The 27,472-nt window shown below is 42.9% G+C and overlaps 1 protein-coding gene across 2 annotated transcripts in view; it reads right to left on the reverse strand.

The window, feature by feature from the left end:
- Positions 1-249: 249 nt before the first annotated feature.
- CAMK4 (calcium/calmodulin dependent protein kinase IV) overlaps positions 250-27,472 on the reverse strand; it is a 284,110-nt gene continuing 256,887 nt past the window's right edge. For both annotated transcript variants that reach the window (XM_054033155.1, XM_054033156.1), the window contains exons 9-11: positions 16,875-17,001; positions 12,117-12,269; positions 250-5,901 (exon numbers count right to left, since the gene is read on the reverse strand). In XM_054033155.1, the coding sequence (XP_053889130.1) occupies positions 5,737-5,901; positions 12,117-12,269; positions 16,875-17,001 (445 nt within the window). In that variant the 3' untranslated portion in view covers positions 250-5,736. The remainder of the gene's footprint in view (positions 5,902-12,116; positions 12,270-16,874; positions 17,002-27,472) is intronic.

Consider the following 27,472-nt stretch of genomic DNA (forward strand, 5'->3'; position numbering starts at 1 on the left):
ATGTCATTTAGAGCAGCCTTAGAGCTGACTTAATTTCACTAGAAGTTTGTAACTGTGAAGGGCCATTACACCAGATGGGGATCACCAAAGCCTAACATTTCTCCAGCCACACCTATATTCTTTGGCTACGCCCTTCCTACATTAGATGTTCACGATAGCTGGGGCACTCCTTCTGGGCCAGTTTTGTGCTGGCAGACTGGTACAAAGGGGCCATAGGATAATAGAAAATCTAGCTCCCAATCTTTATTAACCTACGTTGAAGCTACATACCTTTATTGAGGGCCAGCGACACCAGCAGCTGCTCTGGTGGCCCCGGCAGCACATCCTGGGCAGCCAGCCAGAGCAGCCGCAATCTGCAGCCCCGGGCAGCAGTCCCTGGCTGGCTGGAGCAGCTGTGGTCCGCTGGCCCTGGAAGCAGTCCGTGGCCCCTGGCAGCTGGTGCCGCTGGCCCTGGGTGCCCCCCAGTAGCGCCCCTGCCTCCCCCAGCCAAGATTTAATCACAGGTATTTTTAATATAAGTTATGGACAGGTCACGGGCTATGAATTTTTGTTTATTGCCTGTGACCTGTCCATGACTTTTACTAAAAACACCCGTGACTAAATCGTAGCCTTAATCATGAACTATGGTGGGTGTGGAAGTTGAGGGAATGTATATTGACAACTCACCATTCATTATTTGGGACTTCCTGAAACTCCAGCTGTACTTGCTCATTAGTGCCAATTACCCACTGCCATGTTGGTCACATGGAGTTCCTATCATTCTGTTTTCCTTTCTTATATCTGCTGCTGTCCTGTAGTGGGTGCTGTGGTATAAAAACCTTCCTGTGCTGTTACCCACTTCCCCTCCTGTTTCCTTTGATTTCTGGATTGAGCTGTTTCTGTTTTATTAACGGTAAGACCTCTATAAACTTACATTGGTATAACTATGTTGCTCAGGGGTGTGAAAAATCTACCCCTGGTTAGACAGAGCTATGTCAACGTCAGGGCTTTTCCTGTCAACATAGCTGCTTTTTGTGGAGGTGGATTAACTATGCAATTTGGTTATTTAGCGTGTGCATACTATGCCGATGGGAGAAGCTCTCCCGTTGGCATGGTAGCGTCTTCACTGAAGCGATACAGCAGTGCAGTGGCACTGGTGCAGCTGCATCGCTGCAGTGTTTTAAGTGTAGACCTTCCCTAAGTGATGCAGTAGGCAGGTAGAGGTGAACAAAAGAGATCTTTATTAAGTATGTAGTGGCCAGTGTTCCAGGCTGAGGCTCAGACTTTTATGTGGCAAGCAGACTGGGCCTAACTCCGTCCCTCCTGAAACCTCACCCTCTTTCTCCAATTCCACTCATTATACTAATAAATTTGTTAGTCTCTAAGGTGCCACAAGTACTCCTGTTCTTTCATTATACTACAGTGTTCATAGGGTCTTTTATGGCAGATTTTTACCAACTTTTTGCCCTTATCCATGCACCATACATGCTGGTTGGCTCTGGTCATTCCTTTCTGCATACCAGCCTGGCTGCACATTCTCAGAGCAAAGAATGCCCTTTCTTTGAGTGCATTTTTGGTTAGCATTTTTTTGCCCCAAGTGCTCTTTTGCACTCAGGGGGATGATCATGGCCCTAATATACACAAACCCATTACAGTGCACTTACATAAAGTAGAAATAAAAATCACCATGTAACAAGCCCACACCTGAATGATTCATTGTTTTCCTGTGCTTTGTAACAATTCAGTGACAAGTGAAGTGTTCCAAAGGATCAGAAATCTTTAAGAGCTTTGGACCGAGTCTTCCACACTTAATTTTAAAGGGATTGGTATTCGTATGGAGCAGGGTGGGGTTTTTTTTGTTTTTTTGTTTTGTTTTGCATATTATAGCATCAGATTCTCACTCTGGCTCTTTGAAATTTAGTTTTGTGCATGCATTTCATGGGCTGCTGATATCCTCTTCCTCTAAGAAGTTCTGCTCTGTTCAGGTACTAGAAAAATGAAGGTTTTCCAGATCAGTACATCTCCCCTGTTTGTGGCGGAAGAGCCCTACTGAGGGGTTACTTTCCAGCAGAGGAGGGAATTGGCACAAAATCAAAACTAAACCACATGATATCCTTAGTAACAGGTGGAATCTCAAGAGCGTAAGAGTTAAATTAAGTCCAGTGGCTTCAGAGCCTGAGCATTATCCTGAGCCACAATTCGAAAGCACTGGCTACATAGCTATTTTTAGAGCCCCACTAACTCAAGTCTGTCTTCTCAGGCTGGGAGGGTCACTGTCAAGGGCGGTGTAGACATACCCTAAGTCAGGGGTCGGCAAACTTTTCGGCCTGATGGCCACATCTGGGTATGGAAATTGTATGGTGGGCCATGAATGCTCATGAAATTGGGGGTTGGGTTGGGGTGGAGTTGTGGCCTCTGGGGTAGGGCCAAAAATGAGGAGTTCAGGGTGTGGGAGGGGGCTCTGGGCTGGGGCAGGGGGTTGAGGTTCAGGGGGTGGGGGGTGAGGGCTCCGGCTGGGATGCAGGCTCTGGAGTGGGGATACTGGAGAGTGCTCCAGGCTTTAATTGAGGGGTTTGGAGGGTGGGAGGGGGATGAGGGGTGCAGGCTCCGGGCGGCGCTTACCTCAAGCAGCTCCCAGAAGCAGCGACATGTCCCCTCTCTGGCTCGCAAGGGTCAGGCAGGTGGTTCTGCACACTGCCCCATTTGTAGGTGCCACCCCTGCAGCTCCCATTGGCCGTGGTTCCAGGCCAATGGGAGCTGTGGGGGCAGTATGCGGAGACCCCTGGCTGCCCCTATGCATAGGAGCTGGAGCGGGGACTTGCCTCTGCTTCCGGGAGCCACGCAGAGCCATGGCATGTACAGAGTGGGGCAAGACCCCGACCCTGCTCCTCAGCTGGAGCAGGGCAAGCCCCAGACTCTGCTCCCCAACGGGAGCTCAAGGGCTGGATTAAAATATCTGAAGGGCCGGATATGGCCCCAGGGCCATAGTTTGCCCACCCCTGCCCTAAGTGGTGCCAAAGTCCCAGGTCAATGTCAGGACAAAATCTGCTGGTGGGTGACTTATCAGAGAAGAAACACTATGTGAAAGATTCCTTGCACATTCATGCCTCAATGTGCTGCCACGCCTACTGTGTAATGTTCCACTGCATAAGTCAGGCATGCTGGTCATATACAGGTAATTCATGCATCATAAACATCTTAATTATTTGATGTTGAAGATACTAAAGGGGAAATTAAGCAAAGTCTGTACAAACCTCGTACAGCCCCTCACACGCAATACCATGCTGCCTGTATTATGCTGTCATAGATAGACTTCTGCTTACACATAATTGGTTCATACTTGTGATATGTTAGAGATGGTCTCTGGTGTAACTTATCACTGAATCATCCAACATATCTATTGGGACCACGGTTTTATCCTGCACAAATGAAAACATATTTCAGAAAATGGTATCTCCATTCAAGGAAGATGATCAATAGACTCTTGAAATATGGAATGCCTATGCAGCCTGCTCTATCTATAGAAGTTAGAACAAGCTAACCAAAATAAAGGAAAAACCCTACATCAATTCAGGCACTTCTACTGAACTAATTACTGACTAAACACTAACAGTGTTGCTACTGTAACCAAAGGAGAAACCAGGAGTGAGAATGCATTCGTCCTACAGCCACCTCAAGGGGGAAAAAATAGGACAGTAAAATGTTAAGCAGTGGGATGTACCCCTCATCCTACTCCCAGTGGTTGTACCTGTAGGGAGTATTTTTTTCAAGTGAAGATCTGCAAACGCCTCCTCTTAGCCTATTCAGTCAGATCTGCAAAATCAGATAGAAATCCTGCTTCCATTATAACAGGAAGAAATCTGCCAGTGTTTTCAGCATATACACTTATTTTCTTCCAAAGAGCCATGTCTGGGAAAAGGATGGGCGCTTGTGCTTTAAAATTCAACTGCACTTGACCACCAAAACTTTGTTGTACAAATGTAAATAGTTTATACTTTTGAGAAATGGGTAAAATATAGCAAGTACTGTGCATTAGAAAACTTTGCAAAGATGTTTCCCTTTCAGACAATTTACTTTTCTGTTTTAGCATAGATATTTTTATTTAGCAAACCTACCATATGAATAATATTTCATTACCTTTTATTTTAACGTCAACAAAAAACTAATTACTCTGGCTTCTCTCAGTAGCTGAAATAGTGTTTTTTTGTTGTTGCTGTTTTTCAAGGCAAGTTTTGCCAGGCAAAGCAACTTCAAAACAGAGCAAAAGAGGAAGATTGAATGGATTATTAGGGTCTTGGGTAACTACCAGTATTACAAAGTGTAACAAATGCAAATGGCACTGACACATTTCAGCTTCTTTATGTCGTTTCTGTAATATACCAATGCATTATGAAATTCAGGTACTATCAAAATAATTAACAAATATATATTGATGCTGATCAGTTTTCAGTTCATATCAATTATGATCAAAGTAAGATAAAGACCTTGGCCCTGATCCTACAAGCGGATCCATACCCATGTATCTTAACTGGCATCATGGGAGCTCCCCACAGGCAGAGGTGCTGGAACAATTTGTGTAGTGGGGGTGCTGAGTCACTGAAACAAACTGTAAACCCTGTATATGATAGAAACCACTTCAAGCCCAGGTGCACCAGAACCCTCAGCAACTCTAGTTCCAGAACCTATGCACACAGGTGCAGGGATCTGCCCATGGAGATCATTTTACAGGACTGGCTCCTTTATTAGCAAAATCAGGACTCATTAAGTCTATACTGAATGATGGAAAACTAGTTACTCATGAGGTCAAAGCTTCTGGGTTGTACGTATCTATTCATCCATCTAGGTTCTTTACGGTGATGAGTGCCTCCCCAGAGTAAAATCACCCTGCAGTAGAATAGCTTTCTTCAAGTATTTAGAACTTATGTAATTGCAGATTTCCCCCATAAAAACATTTTCTAGCTGCACGGCTTTATAAAGTAATGAATAAATACAATGGCATCTTAAAAAGTTGCGACTACCTTAATCATATTTGATACTAGTCTATCATTTTGTTTTGCTAACATTTACTAAAGAATGAAATGGCAGAAATCAGAATAATTTTGGTTATCATTAAAATACTGTGTATAAACTGTTAGAGTAAGGCATTCTCAACACGAACTTGAGGAACATATAGTTTCATGGCCACTAGAACTAATATTTCAATTTCTTACCAGGATTAGTGGAATGTTTTTGCATATAAATCTCTATAGTATGTTCTCCTTGTAAACACTTTATAAATATTACTGATAAAAAGCTCAACATTTCAAATGTCATTTTAAAAGCATTGGCTTGACATCAGTTCCCATTCATTTACTGTGGGATTATGATTTGGAAAGGAAACAGTTTCAAATAAATGATCTCTAGAAGATGCCTACTTCTGTAAAACAAAACTAAATGGTATTCATTTCAAACGTCACCTCTAAACACTCTCTAAAGGTATATGAAGTGTATGCATTTATGTAAGTAGTATTTACTCACTCTCATGTTTCACTTGTTGGTATTACGGCAAATAACACTGTATCCATGACATGCCTGATGCGACAATTTACTATTTTCATAAGCAGTCACATGCATTGAAGTTAGGACCACCAGCTGGTGCATTTTGCACTCCAAAGCAGAGCCATCAGAGAGGCCAGGCTTACAAATCTTTCTTGCTGAATGGCAAGATAGTTGGTGCATGAAATGACAGATCTCAGCTGAAAGAAGAAAGCAGATGACCTAAGGCTTCTCTTCTGATGCTGCTTCTCCTTCCTGAGTAGGTTTCTCTTCAGGTTCACTGTCTTGCACTGGAGATGGATTACGGCTGGGCTTATTGCTGTCGTGGCTGCTGTGACCACTTGCACTCCCAAGACGAGTTGATGCCACAACAGCTTTCACCGCAGCCTGACAAAGAGAGGCAATTTCAATAAAATCCATGGCATAGAACACCACCCCAGTCTCATACGAAGAGGGGTACACTACATTAGTACATTTAGCTAGTAAAATGAATTATTAAATTATTTCAAATGTTATGACATTTGAAACAGACACTATTTCTGAAGTCTAAATCTCGACTAGCATTAATAGAAAAAAAATTTCAGATGTTTCTGAACCTAATTTAAAAATAAAATATACCTATCCACATGAGAGGACAAAAACCAAACTTGTGTTTTTCCCATAAGTATATTCACACTGATTATTTCACAAAATATGCCCCAGGTGAAGTGGCTGCTATTATTATTTATGTTTATTATAGTAATGTCCAAAACCTGCTAGGTTCTGTATAGATACATAGAAAGACTCTGGCACAGATCCTTGCTGGTGTAAATTGTCACTCCTCCAATTTACACCAGTTAGGATCTGTCCATTGATCCCTGCCCGGTAAAGTGGATATTCTTAAAAAGCAAAAACGTATGTACGGGGACAAGTGGATACTTGACCCAGTGAAGGAGGCAGCAGCCATGGAGGGATTCAAAATGTGGGATGACTTGCTCAGATTGATGGACTAGAAACAGAATATATTACCTGGTAAAATGATGCAAATTAAAGGTAAGTGTAATGACCTTTACTTTTGGTTCTACTAGTGTGTATACAAGAAGCAGTTCTGATCTACTGTGCTGGAATGAACATCAGGGTTAATTCTGAAGTTTTACAGTATTATAATTATTTTATAAACATATGGCTTTAGACAGACAAAGAAAATTTAAATAAGTCCTTACATTGGTCTTATATACAGGAGGTGGAGGTAATTTGATATGTATCATTACTTGTATAATTGTAGCCACATGTGTATTATTGTATATACACTTATTGATTCAGTACCTAGATTAATATTTCATCTTTAGTGTTTTTGGAGAGAGATTTAGTTTTCATGCTATTAGCGATTTGGTAATTTTGTTCCTGATGGAAAAACAGTAAAGAAATAAACTTATAAAAAAACATAGTTCTAATTAATCTCAAGTCTTGGGTTTTTTTAAAAATGTGTCTAGTTCAGGAGTTGGCAACCGATGGCACGCGTGCCAAAGATGGCACGCGAGCCGATTTTTAATGGCTCTGCACGGAGCAGAACATGCTGCTAGGAGCCTCATGGTAAGGGGTCCAGGGCTGGGGGGGTTGGATAAGGGGTGGGGGCAGTCAGGGGACAGGGTGGGTTGGATAGGGGATGGGATCCCGGGCAGGGTGGTTAGGGGCGGGGGGGGTCTCTGGAGGGGGCAGTCAGCGAGCAGCGGGGGTTGGATGGGGCATGGGAATCCCAGGGCCTGTCAGGGGGCGGGGAGCAAGGAGGGTCCTGGGGGGGCAGTGAGGGTGGGGAGGTCTCTGGAGGGGGTGGTCAGGGCACAAGGAGCTGAGGGGGGCTGGATGAGTTGGGAGTTCTGGGGGGGGCTGTCAGGAGGCAGGGGTGTGGAGAGGGGTTGGGGGAGCCAGGGAGCAGGGGGGGTTGTATGGGTTGGGAGTTCTGGGGGTCCTATCAGGGGGCGGGGAGTGGTTGGATGGGGCATGGGAGTCCCGGGGGTCTGTCTGGGGGCAGGGGTGTGGATAAGGGTCGGGGCAGTCAGGGCACAGGTAGGGGTAGGATCCTAGGGGGGCAGTCAGGGGACAAGGAGCAGGGAGGCTTAGATAGGGGGTGGGGTCCTGGGGGGCAGTTAGGGACAGGGGTCCCAGGAGGGGGTAGTCAGGGAACAAGGAGCGGGGGGGTTGGGAGTTCTGAGGGGGGCAGTCAGGGGGCAGTAAGTAGGAGGGAGTGGATGGGGGCAGAGTGGGGGCAGGGCTAGAGCATGGCAGGGGTGGGGCTAGGGCAGGGCTCCCTGGGTGCACACCCTAATGAAATGTGCTGCGGACGCCTATGGGCAGAAGCTTGGTCCTGCCGGCTCCCCTGCCTCTTCCCGTAGTGTGCTGGGTTCCTGTCCCTCCTCCGCCTCTCCGTCCCTCCCTATGTGCCAGCCGATCAGCTGATGGACCTTGCCAGGTGTAAAACTGATGAATGAAATTGTTTTTAATTGTTCACTTTATTAATGTAACTTCATAAGTAAAGTTTTATGAATGAAACAATATTCATTCATAAAACTGATTACCCCAATAACTGGCTAATTAACAATTAAGATGCTTGTTAAGAGCCATAGCTGTTCAGTCAGCTGCCTTTGTAAGTTTCACTATCAATCCAATTCCTGCTTAAATCACTAAGGGTAGGTCTACACTTACCCGGTAGTTCGGCGGCGAGTGATTGAACTTCTGGGTTCGACTTATCGCGTCTTGTCTGGACGCGATAAGTCGAACCCGGAAGTGCTCGCCGTCGACTGCGGTACTCCAGCTAGACGAGAGGAGTACCGCGGAGTCGACGGGGAAGCCTGCCTGCCGCGTGTGGACTGAGGTAAGTTCGAACTAAGGTACTTCGAACTTCAGCTACGTTATTCACGTAGCTGAAGTTGCGTACCTTAGTTCGAATTAGGGGGTTAGTGTAGACCAGGCCTAAGACTTGCACTGTTCTGTTCACCATTTATTACACTTGCCTACAGTGTGACTTCTGTTCACTGTTTGCCATCCATTATACTTGTCTATATTGTAACTTCTGTTCACTGTTTGCCATATTGTAATTCAAACCCCATTTTAAAACGCTTACTCCATTTTGTAAGGGCTTGCTGCAACCTTCATTTTTGCAAACCCTGCTGTAATCTTATTAGTTTAGTTTAGATGTGTGAATGAGGTATGTATGGCTGATGAAATCACCTCCAGCCCCAGCCTGTCCTGATTAAATAGAGTTCAAACACCAACGGCTGAAAATGCAGACAAAAGCCCTAACAAAGTAAGAAGAATCCATCCTAAAAAGAAAAGGTACAATAGAAGGAAGATCAAAGCCAGGTCCCAGGCTGAAAGTCATGTCTGCAATTGACGGGTGATCAATCACCAAACCCAGAGGCAGCGTGACACAGCAAGACCTATAGACTCTGGATTCAAACTAAAGTCTACAAAAAGGATGGTTGAGATGGAAGACTTTGGAGGAGGGTAACATTCTGCTGCCAACATGGAAGGGCATCGGTGCATGTCCAACAGAGACCCAGCTCGTCCTTGTGCCGGGCTTTCCTGGCCAGTTAGCCGCCACAAGCTATGAACCCAAGCTGCAAACTCAAGCCACAGACTCAAGCAGGACTGGTAACTATGCAGCAGCTGCAGAACATCTGATGGATGGGTGTGTGTGGGTGGGTATAGGTATTAGGTATAATGTGTGTGTATAAGGATTAAGATATTAGTTATTGGTCATAAATCAAATTGTTATAATAAATGTGGCATCTTTATCTTGTCCCCTTTAATAAGATCCTGCTAGTTTTTATTGGTATAACAGAGGGAGGGGGTCGGGAAGAAGCAGAGTCAGCGTGCTCGCTGCTCCTGGCGGAGGCAGAGAAGAAGCGGGGGCAGGGCCTTGGGGAAGGGGTGTGTGTGGAATAGGGGCATATCCTCTCCAGCCCTGAGCCCTGACCCCGCACACACACACCCAGCCCTCTGCCCTCAGCCCCGCACACACCCCAGGCCTGTGCCCTGAGCCCTGTACCCCCCTCATACACACCCAGCCCTCTGCTTGACTCCTTCACACACACCCCATGACCCCAGCCCGGACTCTGGCACCCCCACACATACCCAGCCCCCCCCGCCCTGACACCTGCACCCCCTCACATGCCCCCAGCCCTCTGCCCTGACTCTTGCACCCCCCCACATATCCAGCCCCCCACACAGCATGCACCCCCCACATCCCCACCCCCACCCTGAGCACCAAATGGGAGCTCCTGCACACACACCCGACATCCCCACCCCCACCCCTCGCACCAAATGGGAGCTGCCCAGGTAAGTGCCCCACACCCAAACCTCCAGCCCCAACCCTGAGCCCCCTCCCTCATTCTAGCTCCTGGCCAGACCCTTCACCCCCAGCCCTGTGCTCAGTGCACTGCCACCCTCAGCTCAGTGCAGAGAGAGGAAGAGAATGGGCCAGAACCAGGGAGAAGGTAGGTACTCACTGCATGTGGGCAGGGCTGGGACCCCAGACCGGCAGCTGGCTGAATGGGTCCGGCAGCCGGGATCCCGGCCGGCAGGAGCCGGCAGATGGAACCCCCTGAGCAGCAGTGGGCTGAGCTGCTCAGCACACTGCCGGTCTGGGGTCCCAGCTGCCGGTCTGGGGTTCTGGCTGCCGGACCCTTGCCAGCCGGGGTCCCAACTGCAGGCCCCACTCAGCCCACTGCCAGCTTAGGTGAACAGAACCCCAGACCAGCAGCGGGCTGAGCGGGCCGGCAGCATAAGATCAACATTTTAATTTAATTTTAAATGAAGCTTCTTAAACATTTTGAAAACCTTGTTTATTTTACAATACAACACTAGTTTAGTTATATAATATATAGACTTATAGAGCGAGAGAGACCACCTAAAAAACATTAAAATGTATTACCGGCACGCAAAACCTTAAATTAAAGTGAATAAATGAAGACTCGGCACACCACTTCTGAAAGGTTGCCGACCCCTGTTCAAGGTCTCAAAATAGATCTGTGGTGTGAGAATACAAAGAGAATCCACAATGAAATTTGAAAAATAGACACAAACTTTTCTTAGAAACCCTTTGAACAATAAGTGTAGAAATTGACTCAGGAGGAGTTAATTTTGTATTCTTCAGGAAGCGCACTATAAACGAACAACTTTAATGGACATATGTAAGCCTGCTCTCTACGGGTTAAGTGTCACTGTGAATTATGTCTAGAGCTTCCCAAGATCTTTGTAAACACTTCACAACAGTTCTGTCCTCTTTTTGCCAACTAGACATTCTCTGTTACATTCCCTAATAGCACTGAAAACGAGAACAAGTGAAATTTAAGGGTAATTTCTTACTTAGGAATCTGTCTGTGCATGGACTGGATAGTTCCCAGTCCAGAGGCTAGTTTATTATTTCCATCTGTCCATGATGATGAAGGCATCTCTAAACATGGCTCCACAATAGCTGTTATTCATAAATATCGTGCACAAATACTCTATGAAATCTCTTCCAAAACAAATACTATAGACACTAAAGGCCAACGTTAGTAGAACGAGGGGGAGAATTGCAAACTCAAGTCAGTTAGGTGCCTAACTGCCATCTGTGCCTTTGAAATTCTTCCCACTAGTGCCTAAGTCTTGCATGCAACTATCCCAACAAAGGGGCAAATGAGTGTTTATTGGCCTGATCCAATTCCCATTGAAGTCACATCTGCACAGCTGGTAATGATTCTGGTGCGGAGGGTATATAATTGCTCCAATGCTTGTGAAGTTACCTGTAATAACAGGGAACTGCATGTTTGGGCCTGAATGTGCATATTTGGTATGCACAACACAGGCATTTAATTTTGAAAACTTGCCCCTCTGGGTCATAAAGTAAAACACTCTCAGTGCATGTCTCACATTCTCATTGATACCCATGGGAATGGCATGTGCGTTTCAAGGGTATCATAAAGCCAAAAATATACAATATTAATAAAGTAAAATTTTAACCAAACAGATTAAGCATCCTCCAGGTTTGTAGATGTAGGACTCCATGAGGAAACCAGTGAGAGTCACCTGCTCAAACTTAGCCCCCTTCCAATCAGCACTCTACGGATGTAGCATGCAGTACTAAACATAAAAAAGGAAAGATTTTTAAAAGTCATTCCTATTCTAGAGACCAGGTGGGTGAGCTAATATCTTTTACTGGACCAACTTCTGTTTGTGAGAGAGACAAGCTTTTGAGCTTGCACAGAGATAAAAGAAGAGCTCTTTGTAAGCTCAAAAGATGGTCTCTCTCACCAACAAAAGCTGGTCCAGTGAAAAATATTAGCTCACCCACCTTCTCTCGCTAATATCCTGGAACCAAGACAGCTACAACAACACAGCAAACATTCCTATTCTAAGCAGTTTTGTTTCTATAGTGCTTTCAGTCAGCTCTGCACATTTCCACTTGTCCAGTTGCACAGAGTGAATGGACTATCTTTAGCTTTTTCATGTTCATCAGTTATTATAGAAAAGGACAGAGGAATAGATTTTTTTTTCCAAAGTAAAAATTTTCTGATAGTTTTGTCAGGCTTCTTAAATGTCAATGCTTCTGTATGCTTTTAAAGTTAAATGCAGAGACTTACCTTAAGTTTACGCCGAGCATTGAATTCTTGAAGTTTCTTTTGTGCATTGTCCATATGTGCAAAATTGGCTGCCTTTCCTGTGACCCAAGGGTGCTGCAAAGCTTGAAAGGTCGTGAGGCGCTTCTTAGCATCAAACACAATCAACTTTTTAACCTATGTCATCGAGAAAAGAGAGTCAACTTTCTTCCCCAATGATATGTAGTGAGTCCTACATTATGGGGTTTGTTCTTGGTTTTGTGAAGTTGCTCAATTAAAGGCTCTCTAGGAAACAAACTATCATTTTTTGTTGCTGTTCAACAAACGAATTCTAGAACTAGCAGACTCAACCCTGGAACATAGGTTGTTACTACTTATCTTCAAAATGGAGATAATACTAAGTGTCTTGCTGAAAGACACACGTGCTACTGAAAAAAAATCTTTCTTTTGCTGTTGAACACTATGCTGTGTGAACTAGCACGTTTTCATTACAGCTACAGTAGGTGAATGCATTTGTTTAAGCTGCCAAGGAGAATATAATGGTTAATGGTAAATGGGCTGAAGTATAAAAGAGAGAAAGAGACAAAGGCAAGATAAACACATTCACTTTGATTTTGAACCTTCATGTACCAATTTTCTTGTATTACTTTTATTGTAGCTCAAGTAGTTTATAGCACTTTACCAATTAAAAAAATAATCCTGCATGTACTGTAAATACAATATGTAAATTGATTGTAAAGTATGGCCATAAGAAACATTGCATTTGAATGGGTAAAAGCATTCAAAGCAAAGGCATTATGCTTATTTGATAACTTAGGTCAGGACTACCACTGACTGCAAGGCTACATTAGAAAGAGTATCAGTACACCTCACAAGTTTTAATGTGTGGGGATTAGATTACACAGTGGTTGAAAGAGGCATTTAACTTTTTTGCAAATTTGGGTTAAAAAATGTGCATGGAATATCACGGCTAGTGGTGAGGGTTAAGTGATAACTGAGGTGTGTTTTAAATGGTGTTGTGAATGGTGTCATATAGTCTTTCATTATCATGAGTTCTTGACTTTCAGGAGTACCAAATCCACTGCTTTTTCCACTGAGTCTGGAAAAAGTGCTTGGCACACCCATTGACTTTCACTAGCTCTGTGATTGTCTTTGGATCCAAGACTCATTAGCCATTAGCATCTTTCAACATAACAATATTTAATTTTAAAATTGCATTTAATAGGCTTAAATCACATATACCTCAAAATATTGTGTAATTCCTGAATCACACTCTTACCTACTGTATTTAGACCTCTACCACAGCAGAATCAGGGCATTATTTCAGTAACATTTCACTTGCTATCAAATGTGGGTTTTTAAAATTTTGGGGATTTAAGTTTTAAAGGTGACTGGAAAGTTTTTAAAAATATAAACCAAACTACCTAATATCCCACATAAAAAGCCATATTTTCAGAGTTAGGCACATGACCTCAAGTACATTTGTGCATACAAATGCCCACTGGAAGTGTGCAAAATAGGTGGTTTTTTTTTTTTTTTTTTAAAGTTCTGTGTATTCTTACTTTACGCTCCATAGAATGTACTTTACAAATGTGCAAGTTGTACTACGAAAATGGGCTAGGCATCATTGTTCACAGCTCAGTGAAAACATCTGCTCAATGCACAGTGGTGGGTCAAAAAAGTAAACAACATTTTAGAATGTTTAAAGGAACTGAACAGAAATTAATACAGGGCCAGATTCTATCAGAGATGGCAATTCCTATCATCCTATGGAGGCATAGGTAAGCAGCAGAACCTGTACAATTCTGCTTATTGGAGCTTTATCCACATTAGCAGGTAATAGTAACTGCAGGAGTGCTGCTGTAGGCAGGTGTCATGTTATTGACTTGAACTGGGACCATATAGAACATGGTTGCAACCAAGGTCCTGTAGGGGCATCAAATCTTGTATAAAAGGGGTCTATGGAAAGGTTATGGTTTGCTGGTTATGATTATGCTGTCTATATGTGTGTATCATTTTGTAGTTAAAGTTATGAATATTGGCTCTATATGTCTGTGTTTCAAACTTATGCTATGCTTCTGGGTGACACCCCAGACAAGTTGGTGTCAGCTCTGCCTAGCCTGCTTGCGGGCCCATTAAGGACCATCAGCTATACAACTGACCCACTGAGAGAAGGCAGATATGCCTTGAGATTTAGCAAAGTATGCAGGGACTTGCCTATGTGACTCCAGACTCCATTTTGCTGTAATTTTCCACAGTAAGAACAAAGAGGTGTTCTTACACCTGGAAAAGACTATAGAAGGGTGATACCTCATCTCCATCTTGTCTTCAATCCTGCTTCTTACCTCTGGAGGGACTTAGCTACAAACGGATGCTCTACACAAAGGATTGATGACCCATCCCAGCTGGGGATGTACTTCAGAGACTTGATTTAAACCTGCAGTTTATTCTATCACTGCTACAAGCCTGAACCAAGAACTTTGCCATTACTGTATGTAATTGATTCCATTTAACCAATTCTAGCTCTCATGTCTATCCTTTTCCTTTTATAAATAAATCTTCAGATTTTAGATTCTAAAGGATTGGCAACAGCTTGATTTGTGGGTAAGATCTAATCTGTATATTGACCTGGGTCTGGGGCTTGGTCCTTTGGGATCAAGAAAACCTTTTTTCTATTACTGGGATATTGGTTTTCCTAACCATTTGTCCCTATAACGAGTGGAACTGGTGGTGATACTGGGAAACTGGCGTGTCTAAGGGAATTGCTTGTGTGACTTGTGGTTAGCCAGTGGGGTGAGACTAAAGTCCTCTTTGTCTGGCTGGTCTGGTTTGCCTTAGAGGAGGAAAAACCCCAGCCTTGGGCTGTAACTGCCCTGTTTTAAGCAATTTGTCCTGAATTTGTGCTCTCAGTTGGGTCCCACCAGAACCAGCATCGTTACAGCAGGGCGCAGGTATTTTCACCACTGTGTCTTCTAGACCTGCTGTTAGCAGAACTAGATGACACAGATTTATCTAAACTAGTGCTTCCACCATTGCTCCAACTGGTAGAGCTGCACCTATGTTAGTGCAATGGTGGGAGATTTCCTGAAAAATGCCACAACCGATGCAGCTTTGGCATGTGGAAGGTGTGGGGAGCTGAGCAAATAGGTGTGCATGGTGAAGCTGTGTTCCACTGATGTCCATCCACATCAGGGCAGAGTGGCATTGTAGAAAAAAATTTAAAAAAAAGTGGACACAGGAGGAGGACTGTAGCCAGTGGATCTAAAAATACACAGATCTCCTGGCTGAACACCCTTCATGAGCAGAGTGCACTATGGCTGTGGAGTAGCTCTGCTACTGCTCCATGACCTAAGCGGGGAAAGGGGGATTCTGTTTATCCCCACTCTGGTGGAATTCCCCCACATGTACTTTGAGGGAAAAACCACTGCCCTCCTACGAGCAAGTCAGAGTGTCACTGTCGTGTGTGCGCCCTGTGAGTCTAAGCAGCAATTCTGGATCAGTTAGTCAGAATGCCTCTTTGTGGCTCCAACTGCAATGCAGCTGCTCATCCCTCCCTACAGCATGGGTCGTGCCTTCAAAGCCACAAACTGACTCAATCTCTGGTTCAGGTTTTACTTCCAACCATTCAGAATTGAAAATATATGAGCTCCATTAGAGCAACTGCGCTGATACAACTAACATAAATGCCGTATGCACACAAAGACCATCCACTTAGCTCTACTGCGGGGTATTGTTTAGCTGACCTTTGCCTACGCAGAGATGTAAATGACATTTTCTCCATCTCAGAAATATTCTAAATCTAATACAACAACAATAAATACTTCGAACCTCTACAGTGCCTTTCATCCGAAGCATCCTGAAGTACTTTACAAACATAAATTAATGTAGCGTTTTATGGCACCGTTTGTACAAGTGATATGGAACTGAACATTTGTTACTGTAATTTTAATGAAATAACTAAATTGTGTATGTATCATTGGGTAAAAATAGAAGTTGGACATGTTCATCTTTGTAGATCAGTATCTTTCGGATCCATTTTACTTTACCCAGTAATCAAAGGATCTAGTGCAGATAATGCTCCAGCCTTAGCATTTTACTAATGGATCATACTTAAGGGCAATGACTCTGCCTCATCTACTAAAAACTGATTACAAAAAGCTGAGAAATGGACAGAATCTTATAGTCAAACAGCTGGGGCCTTTGTTATTTAATCTTTATAAGGAAAAAAGTTCAAACGGGAAACTATACAAACTATAGAGGGGGTTTTATAGCCCTTTTGAGGTTGAAACGCCATGAAGAAGAAAGAAATGGAAAGAAAAAAAAAAACGTCTTCAAGAAATGATACCTACAAAAAAAGTCAGACACTAGAATCTTTAGCCAGGTTCTCTGAATATTAACCTGATCTTGAACAAGTGATGTATGATGTAGTGTGGGGACTTTTTACTGTAATTTAATAGACTTCAAAAAAAAAAAACGTGTTCTGCAATAATCTCTGAATTTCTACAGCCTAATTTACAAGAGTACTTAACAGCCACAGCTTTAACTGATGTCAGAAGGGGCAAGAGGTGCTCAGCATCTCTGAAATTCAGGCCACTAGAATCTATGGTTGTTATTTCATTTTAACAAATTAGTCTTGATTTGCAGGCAAACAAGATAGGCTGGGATCAAAGTGAAATGAGGATATATGTGAAAAAGCTCAACACAAATACTGTTTGCCTTTGGGGAACTATGTCACATGTGCATCAGAGAAAATACTACACTTTGTGTTCTTGTTGTACTTACCAAATCCTTGGCATTTAGAGACACGTCATCCCACCAGGGGGACACAAAGTCATATTCACAATTCAAAATTCTTTTAAACATGTACTGGTCTCCCCTTTCATCATAGAATGGTTCAAATCCACAAAGTCTAAGAGGAAAAGAGAGCAAAATTTATTAAAGATCTAAGTGATTTCAGGCTGTAAGAAACATTCCCCTATGTGATTTTTTACTCATTACACAGCTCTTTTCCCACCCTGCATGTGAAAACAGAACTACTTTTAATTAAAAAAAACAAAAATAACAAACCTTTGCTTGGGTCTTTATACATGTCACTTTAAGTGGTCCCCCCCCCCCCCCCCCCCCACACACACACAAGGCAGGGCTGATAACATAACCTATTATTAAGGTTGCCCGACACTTTCCATTATAAGATGCTGTTTTCAGTTGATTATAACTTTGTCAGACTTCAACTGTTTGAGCTGAAATTGTCCAGGCTGGGTATCTGCCTCAGGGTGGATTTTTTGGAAACATTCAGGCAAAATAGTTCAGTTGTTTCTGAGAATGATGCTAGGAAAAATGGTGTTTGGCCCATGTTAAAAAATTCTGGTGACCTTGTCTTTGAGATGTTCTAGCACCCAGTGCTTTAGAGCAGAGACTTGCTATTTGGCGGCGGGGAAAGGGGGGAAACTAGTTTCAGGCATCTGAACTGAGAGCAGGGAGACTGTCTCTCCTGTGATCTCAATAACACCCTGCTGGGCCTAGGCAGCATGAAGGAGAACTTTAGAAGGGACAAGAATTGGATCTTCAGGAAGGTAACAGGCTGGGACAAGGGGCCTCGTGGAGAGGAAGGACAGAAACTGGGATTGGGAGTTGGGGTGCAGGAAGACTGGGAGTGGCTGGGCAAGGCGATTGGTACTGGGAGCCAGGGAGAGAAACAGGGGATGGAAGTGGGGGGACTGGGAGCCAATAGTTAGTGGGGAGACTGAGATTGTATGAGGAGCTAGAGCAGAGACAAGGACAGTCTGGGCAAGGAAAATGGGACTGAAGGGGGATGAGAAGCTGGGGTGGAGGGGGAGAACTGGGAGTGGCTGGGCAAAAAGACTGGGACAAGGAGCTTTGGTCAGGGGCGTTATTGTGATTAGATGAGAAGCCTAGATAGGGAGATTAGGACTGGGAGCCAGTGAGGATAAGGAATGTGGGCAAGGGGTGACTGGAGGCTAGGGTGGGGGAGAAAGATAGATTGGAGGAGGCGCCAGGAAGAGGAGAACTGGGGACAAGGAACTGAGGTGGGTGAGGAGACTGTGAGCCAAGAGACTTGAACTGGGTGTCCAGAAGGGTGAGACTATCACTTGCTGGAGGAGACTGGGAGTGGAGATTGGGATTGACTAGTTGAGGAAAATGGATGGGGATGAGGAACCAGGGGTGGGGAAGAGACAGGATGAGACAGGGTCAGGTTGGAAGGGATGAGGCAGAAGGAGTCACACTTAGGGGTTGGGGGGGATAGGCAGAAGAGTCTATGCTCACGGGAGCACAATATCCTACAAAGCCTGGAATAGAACCCAAGATTCTCAAGTCTCACCATTCCTCTGCTGTCAGAAAATATCTCCCACTAGCAATGTGTCCCTCCTCCTCCAGTGCTTGTCCACACAGAGGATTATAACCTATTACTGCTATCAGTTACTCCATTCGCTCAAGTGGTAAAAGCCTGTGCAGTGAGGCTAAAGGTATCAACTCTGACGATGACTCATGTGGGTGGCAACAGGATTCTATGATGGAATTCCTGTATTTTCAGTTTGCTTTTTTAAAAACTTAAGAAATCACATTAAAAATACTAGAAACCTTAAGATTCAGTCAAGCACTCAAAAGTTAGGAAGTACCACAATTAAGGTTGACTGTGTAACCTTAATTTGGGCTCCTTAGAGTACATATTATGATACAGTCTAATTACATGACTATATACCATTTTTTCTATGGAATTTGTCTAATTCATTGCACAGATCAGACCTACTCTGGGGATGAATCAGGGTTGTGTAGTGATGGAGGCTGCTGCCTGTAGGACCACTGCCTCGTTTGTTGCAGATGATGGAAGGTGTGCAGGGAATGATCGTGGGGACTGCAGGAAGAGAAGGGATGGTGCCCTGGAGAAATGGATTCTGTCCCTGCCTCTGCCAGAGAGTTCCTGTGTGATACTGGGCAAATCATTTAACCCAAAAATTTTACAGGTCACTAATTATGTGCACGTCAGTTTTTGGGGACTGATGAGATCGCCTAGGGTCTGATCTGCAGAAGAGCTGAGTGCTCATTGCTGCAACTGACGTCAATGGAGCTGTGCTTTGAACATATATAGTGCTATATGAAAATGCTACAAATACTCTGAAAAGTTAGGTCCTAGGCATTTCAAATTGGGCATCCAAAATTAGATGATACTTTTGTCCTTAATCTCTCTGTGCCTCAGTTTCCCACATGTAAAATGATGATATCATCCCCTCACCTCCTATGAGCGTTATGAAGATAAATTCATTAATGTTTGATACATACAGGTACCACAGCGATGAATGACATAGCAAAGCCCGGGAGGAAATTAATATTTCTCTCTTCAGAACAGGGTTTTAACATTGTGCGGTAAATAAGCCTTGGGCCACACACTGAACAATGGGGATAAACCAAAATACTGAAAAGCTGCTCTTTAAATGAGCATCATCCATTCTGTGCACTGAATGAGGCAGGGATCCTGTGGAAAGATAGTATGTAATCATGTAATTTCAGACTGTATCACAATGTATATGTACAAGGGGGTTGAACTAAGGTTAAACTAAAATACAAAATAGACCCAAAAAACAAACAAACAAAGAAACTAACAAAAAAAAATCAAAACAACACAAAAAAAAACAACCACATATACCCAGGAAAGCTAGTTATTTCACTGGATTGCTTGGGCCAAATTCAGTGGTAAATCTAAGTGAGTTTAGCTTTAGAAAAACGTACACTTTTCTGCCACTTCATGATGTATCACACATAAACCCACTCTCTACACTCCCTTTTGCATACATTTGCATCTATTTAACACTACGTAATTTATATATCTCTGAATTGGGTCCACTGGTTACAATCCTGCTCCTACTGCAATCAATTGTAGAACTCCCAATTATGGCATACAACAGCTGGACTTTAATCTGGTATGTACAATGCATTCCAGTAATTTATCTGAATAATGATCCTATTTGCAGATGAGATACATTCAACGATATTTCAGATGGAAGGCAAAGACACAGAAATGAGTGACAGTCATACAATACACTGCCTCTTGTTTGCATTACACTGTAATCAGGCTTATCATTTTACAGTAATCTCCCCTCTAATCAATAAGTGTCCTGATGCTACAGAGGATTAGTGTATCTGCTGTCATGTTCTAAGTAAATATGACAGGTAACACAAAATGAAGATAAGAAAACAATGAACTGCGAAGAAAGTGAAGAGCAGTGCTATCAGTTAAATAAAACCGTAAACTCCAGTATCAGTTATCTTAGTTTCGAAAAACAAATATTTTGCATGCTATCTTGTTTTTTTAAAATGAGAGAGATGCATTAAAACTCAAGGAACTAATGTTCTGAAAAAGTAGCTGCTTGCCTGTGGGTGGAGTGGCTGCATCGTGTTATACAGCTAGCACAGAGACACCAGCCTAAGAATATTCTTAGAACAGTATTCATGCTCAAGGCTGGCAGAAGTGGATTAGACTACAGCAGTAGAATCTTTGAGTGCTCTATTTAAGTAGGTGGGAACGGACTGCTGTCCTCTTGACTTCCTCACCCCCATTTGTCTGCTTCTCCCAGCATCATATTTGTGCTGGCTTCAGTGATGCTCTTTTCCCATGGAATGCCCTCCCTCAATTGGTCTGTAAGATCAGTACCCTATCAAGAGCTACCAAGATATGTAGTAGAAATTAGGTAACTAATAGCAACAAGTCTGAGGAGCAGTCAGAGGCAACTGATATATATTTATAAAACAAACAATATATTTAATGCACATAAAATGTACATGTTTTGACTATCTTTGATCCCAACTTTTGTATATAGCTTGTCTTCTTAGCATATCACGGGCACTACTGGAATGTAAATAAAAAATAATAGCAATCATGCACCCATTGACACACAGAAGGTTTATGGCTCAGATACTCTGCTGTGCTAGTCTCTTCTGATACAGTATGGGGGCAAGTGAATGTCAGGGAGCTGGTAATGGTTCTGTGATCATAGGTCTAATTTCATACCAGCCAGTTTAAGTATCATGCGCAAACTTTATCAGGAGTGATTTCGTGTTTTCTTCCAGGTCATTGATAAAAATGTTAAATAGTGCAGAGCAAAGAACAAGTCCGTGTGGGACCCCACTTAATTTTACCCAGTTTACATTTACACTTTGCGACCTATGAGTTAGCCAATTTTTAATCCATTTAATGTGTGCCATTTAATGTGTGCCATTCTAGTTTCTTAATCAAAATTTTGTGTGGTATCACATCAGATGCCTTACAGAAGTATATTACATCAATACTATTATCTTTATTCAAGAAAACCTGTAATCTCATAATAAAGAGATATCAAAAGTGTTTGACAGGATCTGTTTTGCATAAAGCCATGTTGACTAGCATTAATTATATAACTGTCCTTTAATATTTTTAATTAATTGAGACCCATATCAGCCGATCCATTGTTTTGCCCAGGATCAATGTCAGACTGGCAGGCCTGTAATTATCCACATTGTCCTGTTTACCCTTCTAAAATAGTGGCACAATAGTGGCTTTCTTCTGGAATTTCCTCAGTGCACCAAGACTTACTAAAAATCATCTAGAGAGTTCTTCTGCCAGCTTTTTTAAAACTCTTGGGTGCAAGTTATCTGGACCTGCTGATTTAAAAATGTCTAACTTTAGTAGCTGCTGTTTAACATCCTCCTGAGTTACTGGCAAAATTGAAAGTATTTCATCATCATATGATATGCCTTCATCATCTGTTTTTCCCCCCAAACATAGAGCAGAAAAAATTATTGAACACTTCTGCATTATTAACAACAATTCTGCCATTTCCATTCAGTAATAAGCCAATATCATTGCTAGGATTCTATTTGTTGCTAAATCTCTTTCTTATTGTACTGAACTCTGCTGGCCACAAGTTCTCTCGTGTCCTTTGGTTCCCCTATCAATTTACTACAATTACTAGTTTCTGATTTATATTCATTACTATCAACTTTTCCTTTCTTCCATTTTATGTGTGTATGTGTTTACATATAATATTAATATATTTATTTAACTTCCCTTCTTTCACAATTGTGGCTCTCTGGGCTTCGAATAGAATGTTCTTAAACAGTTCCACATTATCATTCACACTTTTCTTTTAAAATTCTTTCTCCCAGTTGATTTGCTCATACTTATTTTCAGCTTTGTGAAATTGGCCCTTTTAAAGCACAAAATATATATATTGCTGGTTTGCACTTTATTCTGTTTGAACATAAATGTGTTCAAGCCATGATCATTTGTACCTAAGCTACCACTAATTTTTAGTTCTGTGGTTTCTTTATCTGTTAAGAAGAAGTCTCATACAGGAGAATTCCATGTTGGATGCCACACTTTTTGAGTTAATAAACTGCCATCTATCATATTCAGAAATTCCAAGGACATTTTAATACTGGCAACATGAGACCTGCAGCACATGTCACTCGGATTGAAGTCCCACAGCGCTTTTTCCTATACATTATAGATGGATACTTAAGGAGCAGGTCATCCTGTTCTCTGGTGTGATTTGGTGTTCTGTACCAGATATCAGCAGGTGCCCCATCTTGTGCTGTATCTAGGGCAACCAGACAGCAAGTGTGAAAAATCGGGACAGGGGGTGGGGGGTAATAGGAGCCTAAATAAGAAAAAGACCCAAAAATCGGGACTCTCCCTATAAAAATGGGACATCTGGTCACCCTAGCTGTATCTGTTAGGACACTGATCCATAAGCATTCAAGATCATTTTCCTCTGAGTTGTCAGTGACTTGGAAACAGATAATGTTTTTGACAGTGTCACTCCTCCTCCCCTTTTGCCCAGTTGATGTTTCCCAAATAGGTTAGAACCAGTGATTTTAACATTCCAATCATGGAAATCTTCCCACGAGGTTTCAATACCTAGTAGGTCAAATTCCAATTCCTGTTGATAGGTGGCTCATCACTGTTCTGCCACCTCCTCTGTCTTTCTCTTATTTTCTGCCCTGCTGCTTTTCCCTCATCTAAACTTACTAGAACACTATAGCAAATCATCAGTAATGTTAACTGGAATTGAAATACTAATGCATAAAATTGGTCCATTTTACTATCATCAGAGAGGACCCAACCCTGCAAGGTATAGAACAACCTCGATCCCCACTGACTTCAGAGGGAGGTTGCACACTCAGAACCTTTCAGAATCTGGCCTCTATCTAAGATCCCTCTTATTTTCTCCTTTCCCCCATTACCAATGCTTTGAACACATTTCAGAAAACAATCCCTGACAGTGATCCAGCAGGAAGCACCAGCTCGGTGCACATCGGCTCAGCAGTGTAAAACCACCTCAGCTTCCCATCTTCAGGTTCTTTCCTGTCCTTGCACAAAATGCACCAAGTAGTAACATTGTGTAGTTTCCTATTTGTTAGAGAGCTGACATCTTGCTGCTTATAACTATGGACACAATGATTAAATAGTGGGTGAAAATGACCCTTAATTGCTGTAGTGTAGTTGCATGTAACAGCTAGTTTACTGAGCCCCCATATGAGCTAAGTCATGCATAATGCAAGAGAGTACTTCCTTTTCTGAATATCAAATGAAATCTCAAATGTAAACAGTGGGGAAAAAATCCTGTAGTTCTCAGTGGGCTAAGGAATTCATTTCAGCAAGACCAACTGAAGCTCTTGTAACCAGCACAATTAAAGAGGAAATATGCTAACAGCATCCAATTTGACAAGAAAAACAAGGTTTCTTCAAATCAAACCTAAATCCTTTTAAAATTTAACTCCATCTAGAATTGTGCAGAGCTAATGCATTAGGAATGACACAGTTATAACTGGGTGTCACGGCATCAAGGATTAGATTTTGCAATAAAGTAGAATACAGTTGCTCTAGAGGTAATCTGGAAAAAACAATTGCACATTGACTACTATATGTAAAAATGCCTCACCAATTGCAACATTCCAGTGCTATCTGGCTTTGTTGTGGGTGCTTATACATGGTACTTGCACTTATTCTGTCTGCTCCAGTTGTAGGCTCTGATAAACTAATCTCTAGCTACTGCTACAAATATTTTCACAGCGACTCATTAACACCATATGATAATGTTTGTAATGCTTATCATGTGAACTGAAAGAGAATTTCATAGAATAGGTGACTCTCCTACCCATTATTACTACTGCTCATGTCTATGCTTCTACTCCAAATAGTTACATGTTCCATCTATGCCCATGGTCTTTTTTTCTATATTCAAAGTTAGACCAGTTTAAATAAAGCTGTGATTTGAAAATGATTTCAATAAACTGGTGCAAAACACAGTGTGGACACTCAAGTTAACTTCAATCAGATTTATATTTGATTTACTTTAAATCAATTCCTTACCAAATTAACATAAACCAAGATAAACCAGGTTTAAATTGAATTAAGAATGTCCACATTGTGTTTTGTACCAAGTAAATTAAGTGTGTAAAAAAAAAAAAAAAAAAAAACCACAATTTTCATTAAACCAGAGTAACACTGACTATAGACAAGGCCTCATATTTGTTAACTACTATGTGCCTCTCTAATGTGGGATGGGATTTCTGGAAATGTCTTTATAGAAGAATACAAGGCAGATCTTCTGCTGGTGTAAATTGTCCATTAACTTCAATGGAGCTACGATAATAATTTATAATAGCTAAGGATTTGCCCCAATATAACTTGCATTAGAGAGGAAGGGGTAAAGCTGGATGTAAGAGACAAGGTCTGAGATGTACTCCAGGGCACATTTGTGGCAGTTCTTGAGATGGGGAAACAAATTTTTTTATAAGAAAATAACGGACAACAAAATGATCATAGGAATCCAGAAAAGTGGGTCCCAAAATGCACAACTGCCTGTGTTCCTCTTCAACACACAAACCACAGATCTGAGGTTTACACTAATAACTTATGACCTGTGTGTAGCAAATCTCCTCTAAGAGAGTCTTTCATTCTTTCCCATTCTTTCCTATCAATCATACTCTAATTTCTTATATTAAGGAGATATTGTAACCTATTCTTTTACAGGAAAATGAAAGCAGATCACTGATCTTATTTATGCTTTATATAAAAAAAATTGCATTTCCCAAGATTTTGTATTAAAATAATTTGTCAGCAATATATATATGTATATATATAGTATGTGTGTGTGCGCGTGTGTGTGAGAGAGAGAAAGAGTGTGTATATAAAATCTTGTTTTCTTCCCCTTCCCAGAATGTACTGACTGAAATCATTCCACAAACATGCTGCACAACAAGAGAAAACAGATCAGCCTAGCATCAATGTTGCCACAGGACTAACGGAAGTCGCTCATTCTCCCATAAGGAGAAGGGTCATAACAGAAGATGTACAGCATGCAGAATGCACAATGACCTTCAACTGTCAAAAACCTTCTTCAGAAGCATTTCATTTATGCAAAATAAAAACTGCAATACTCACCACTAAAAATACAGGCCATTCTTATTTAGATACCAAACTAAAGAGTTAGGTGCCTAACTTTAGACTTCCCTGTTCAAATATTTGGGCCTAAACTGGGAAAGACAGTTGTGTAAACAGTGCATAACACTGTAGAAAACTTATTTGCCTAAAACAATTTGGTACACTTTGGATCTTACATCCCTTTGTCAGTTATATCTCTGACTACAGAACAGTACTGAGTATAACACGGAATATTTTGATGATTATGGACCATTTCAATCCAGAAATAGAGCAAACAAACTTCTTTTTCTTTTGGGTGGGCAGGCCATGCCTCTCCCCACTCTCTGTGCCCAACAGCTCACCATTTCTTTTCTGCTTAACTGCATGGCAGACTTCCAGATGAGAATCTGGATGTGAATCAGCAGCAATGGCATTTGAATCATGGCACCAAAAATGTTGGAGGCTGTAGTCCCCAGAAACCCTGGTGCAGCTGTGCTCCTTGCTGTTACAAGGCAGCTCAATTGCAGTCATGTGCTTTGATTTCTTTTTGGCCCACTGTGTCTGCTCTTTTGAAAAAACAATCGTTTCTATTTTCAACTCGCATCAGAGCACAATTCTATTTTATTCTTTTCTGTCCAGGTTTTTGTGGCATACTCCTCACTGTATAATATCTAAGCACACTAGTAATTTTATTTACAGCATAGGTTAATAAGTGCACTATTCCCTAAAAGACAATATATACAGTGTGCCAGATCCTCTGCTGCATCTGAGGAGCTCTCAGCTTTGTGCTTCCTCATTCCTGTGGTGTTCTGAGCCAGGCTGGTTCCCTGGGCTGCGCTAAGTTACACCAGTTGCCAAGATATTATGGCAACTGGCACTTGCCAGGGCATAAGGACATTTCCTGCAAGCCAGCTAAACTAGGGTTACCATACGTCCGGCTTTTCCGGGACACGTCCGGCTTTTCGGCAATCAAACCCCTGTCCGGGGGGAATTGCCAAAAAGCCGAACATGTCCGGGAAAAATACCGGCCGGGCACTTCCTCTCCCGCGGCTGTTCTGCTCCTCCCCGACTCAGACTTTGGCTCTGTTTAAGAGCCAAGCTGCTCGAGCCAGCGCTACCGGCTTCGGGCAGTCCCCATGCCTCCGGACCCCAAGCTGCAGGCTGGGCACTTCCCTTCCCGGGCTCCAGCTGCTCTGCTCCGGCGGCTGGGGCCGGAGGCACGGGGGCTGCCCGAAGCTGGTAGCGCTGGCTCGGGCAGCTTGGCTCTTAAACAGAGCCGAAGAGTCAGGGGAGGAGCAGAGCAGCTGGAGCCCGGGAGGGAAAGTGCCTGGCCGGGGGCGCAGGGTCCGGAGGCATGGGGGCTGTCCGAAGCCCGAGCGCTACCGGCTTCATGGGTTTGCCGGGCAGCCTCCAGACCCTGCGCCCCCGGCTGGGCGCTTCCCCTCCCGGGCTCCAGCTGTGCTGGGGAAGCGCCGGCCAGGGGCGCAGGGTCTGGTGGCTGCCCGGCAACCCGTGAAGCCGATAGCACTTGGGCAGCCCTTTTCGTGTGGCTGGGAGGGAGGAGGGGGAGTTAGGGTGGGGACTTTGGGGAATGGGCAGAGTTAGGGCGGGGGGGTGGGTGGAGTTGGGGTGGGGCCGGGGTGGGAAAGGGGCGGGGCCAGGGCCCCGTGGAGTGTCCTCTTTTTTTATTTTTTAAATCTGGTAACCCTAGCTAAACCAGCTTTAGGGCAGCTATTCAGCAGCCGAGTGGGGAAAAGCTCCCCTAATGCAGCCCAAGAATGTACAAAGTTCATAACAACTACATTTATATCCAAAATCTTTGTGGGATAATTGTATATCCTTAAGTATTTATTAGTGGCAAATACAATCTGGCATTGCCTATGATATTTCCAATGTAGATCTTTTCTACAGCTCATAAGTGCTTTACTGTTATTTATTTAGATATGAAGAACACTATTTT

The sequence above is a fragment of the Malaclemys terrapin genome, chromosome 6, assembly GCF_027887155.1.
Source record: "Malaclemys terrapin pileata isolate rMalTer1 chromosome 6, rMalTer1.hap1, whole genome shotgun sequence".
In the NCBI taxonomy this organism is placed as follows: Eukaryota; Metazoa; Chordata; order Testudines; family Emydidae; genus Malaclemys; species Malaclemys terrapin.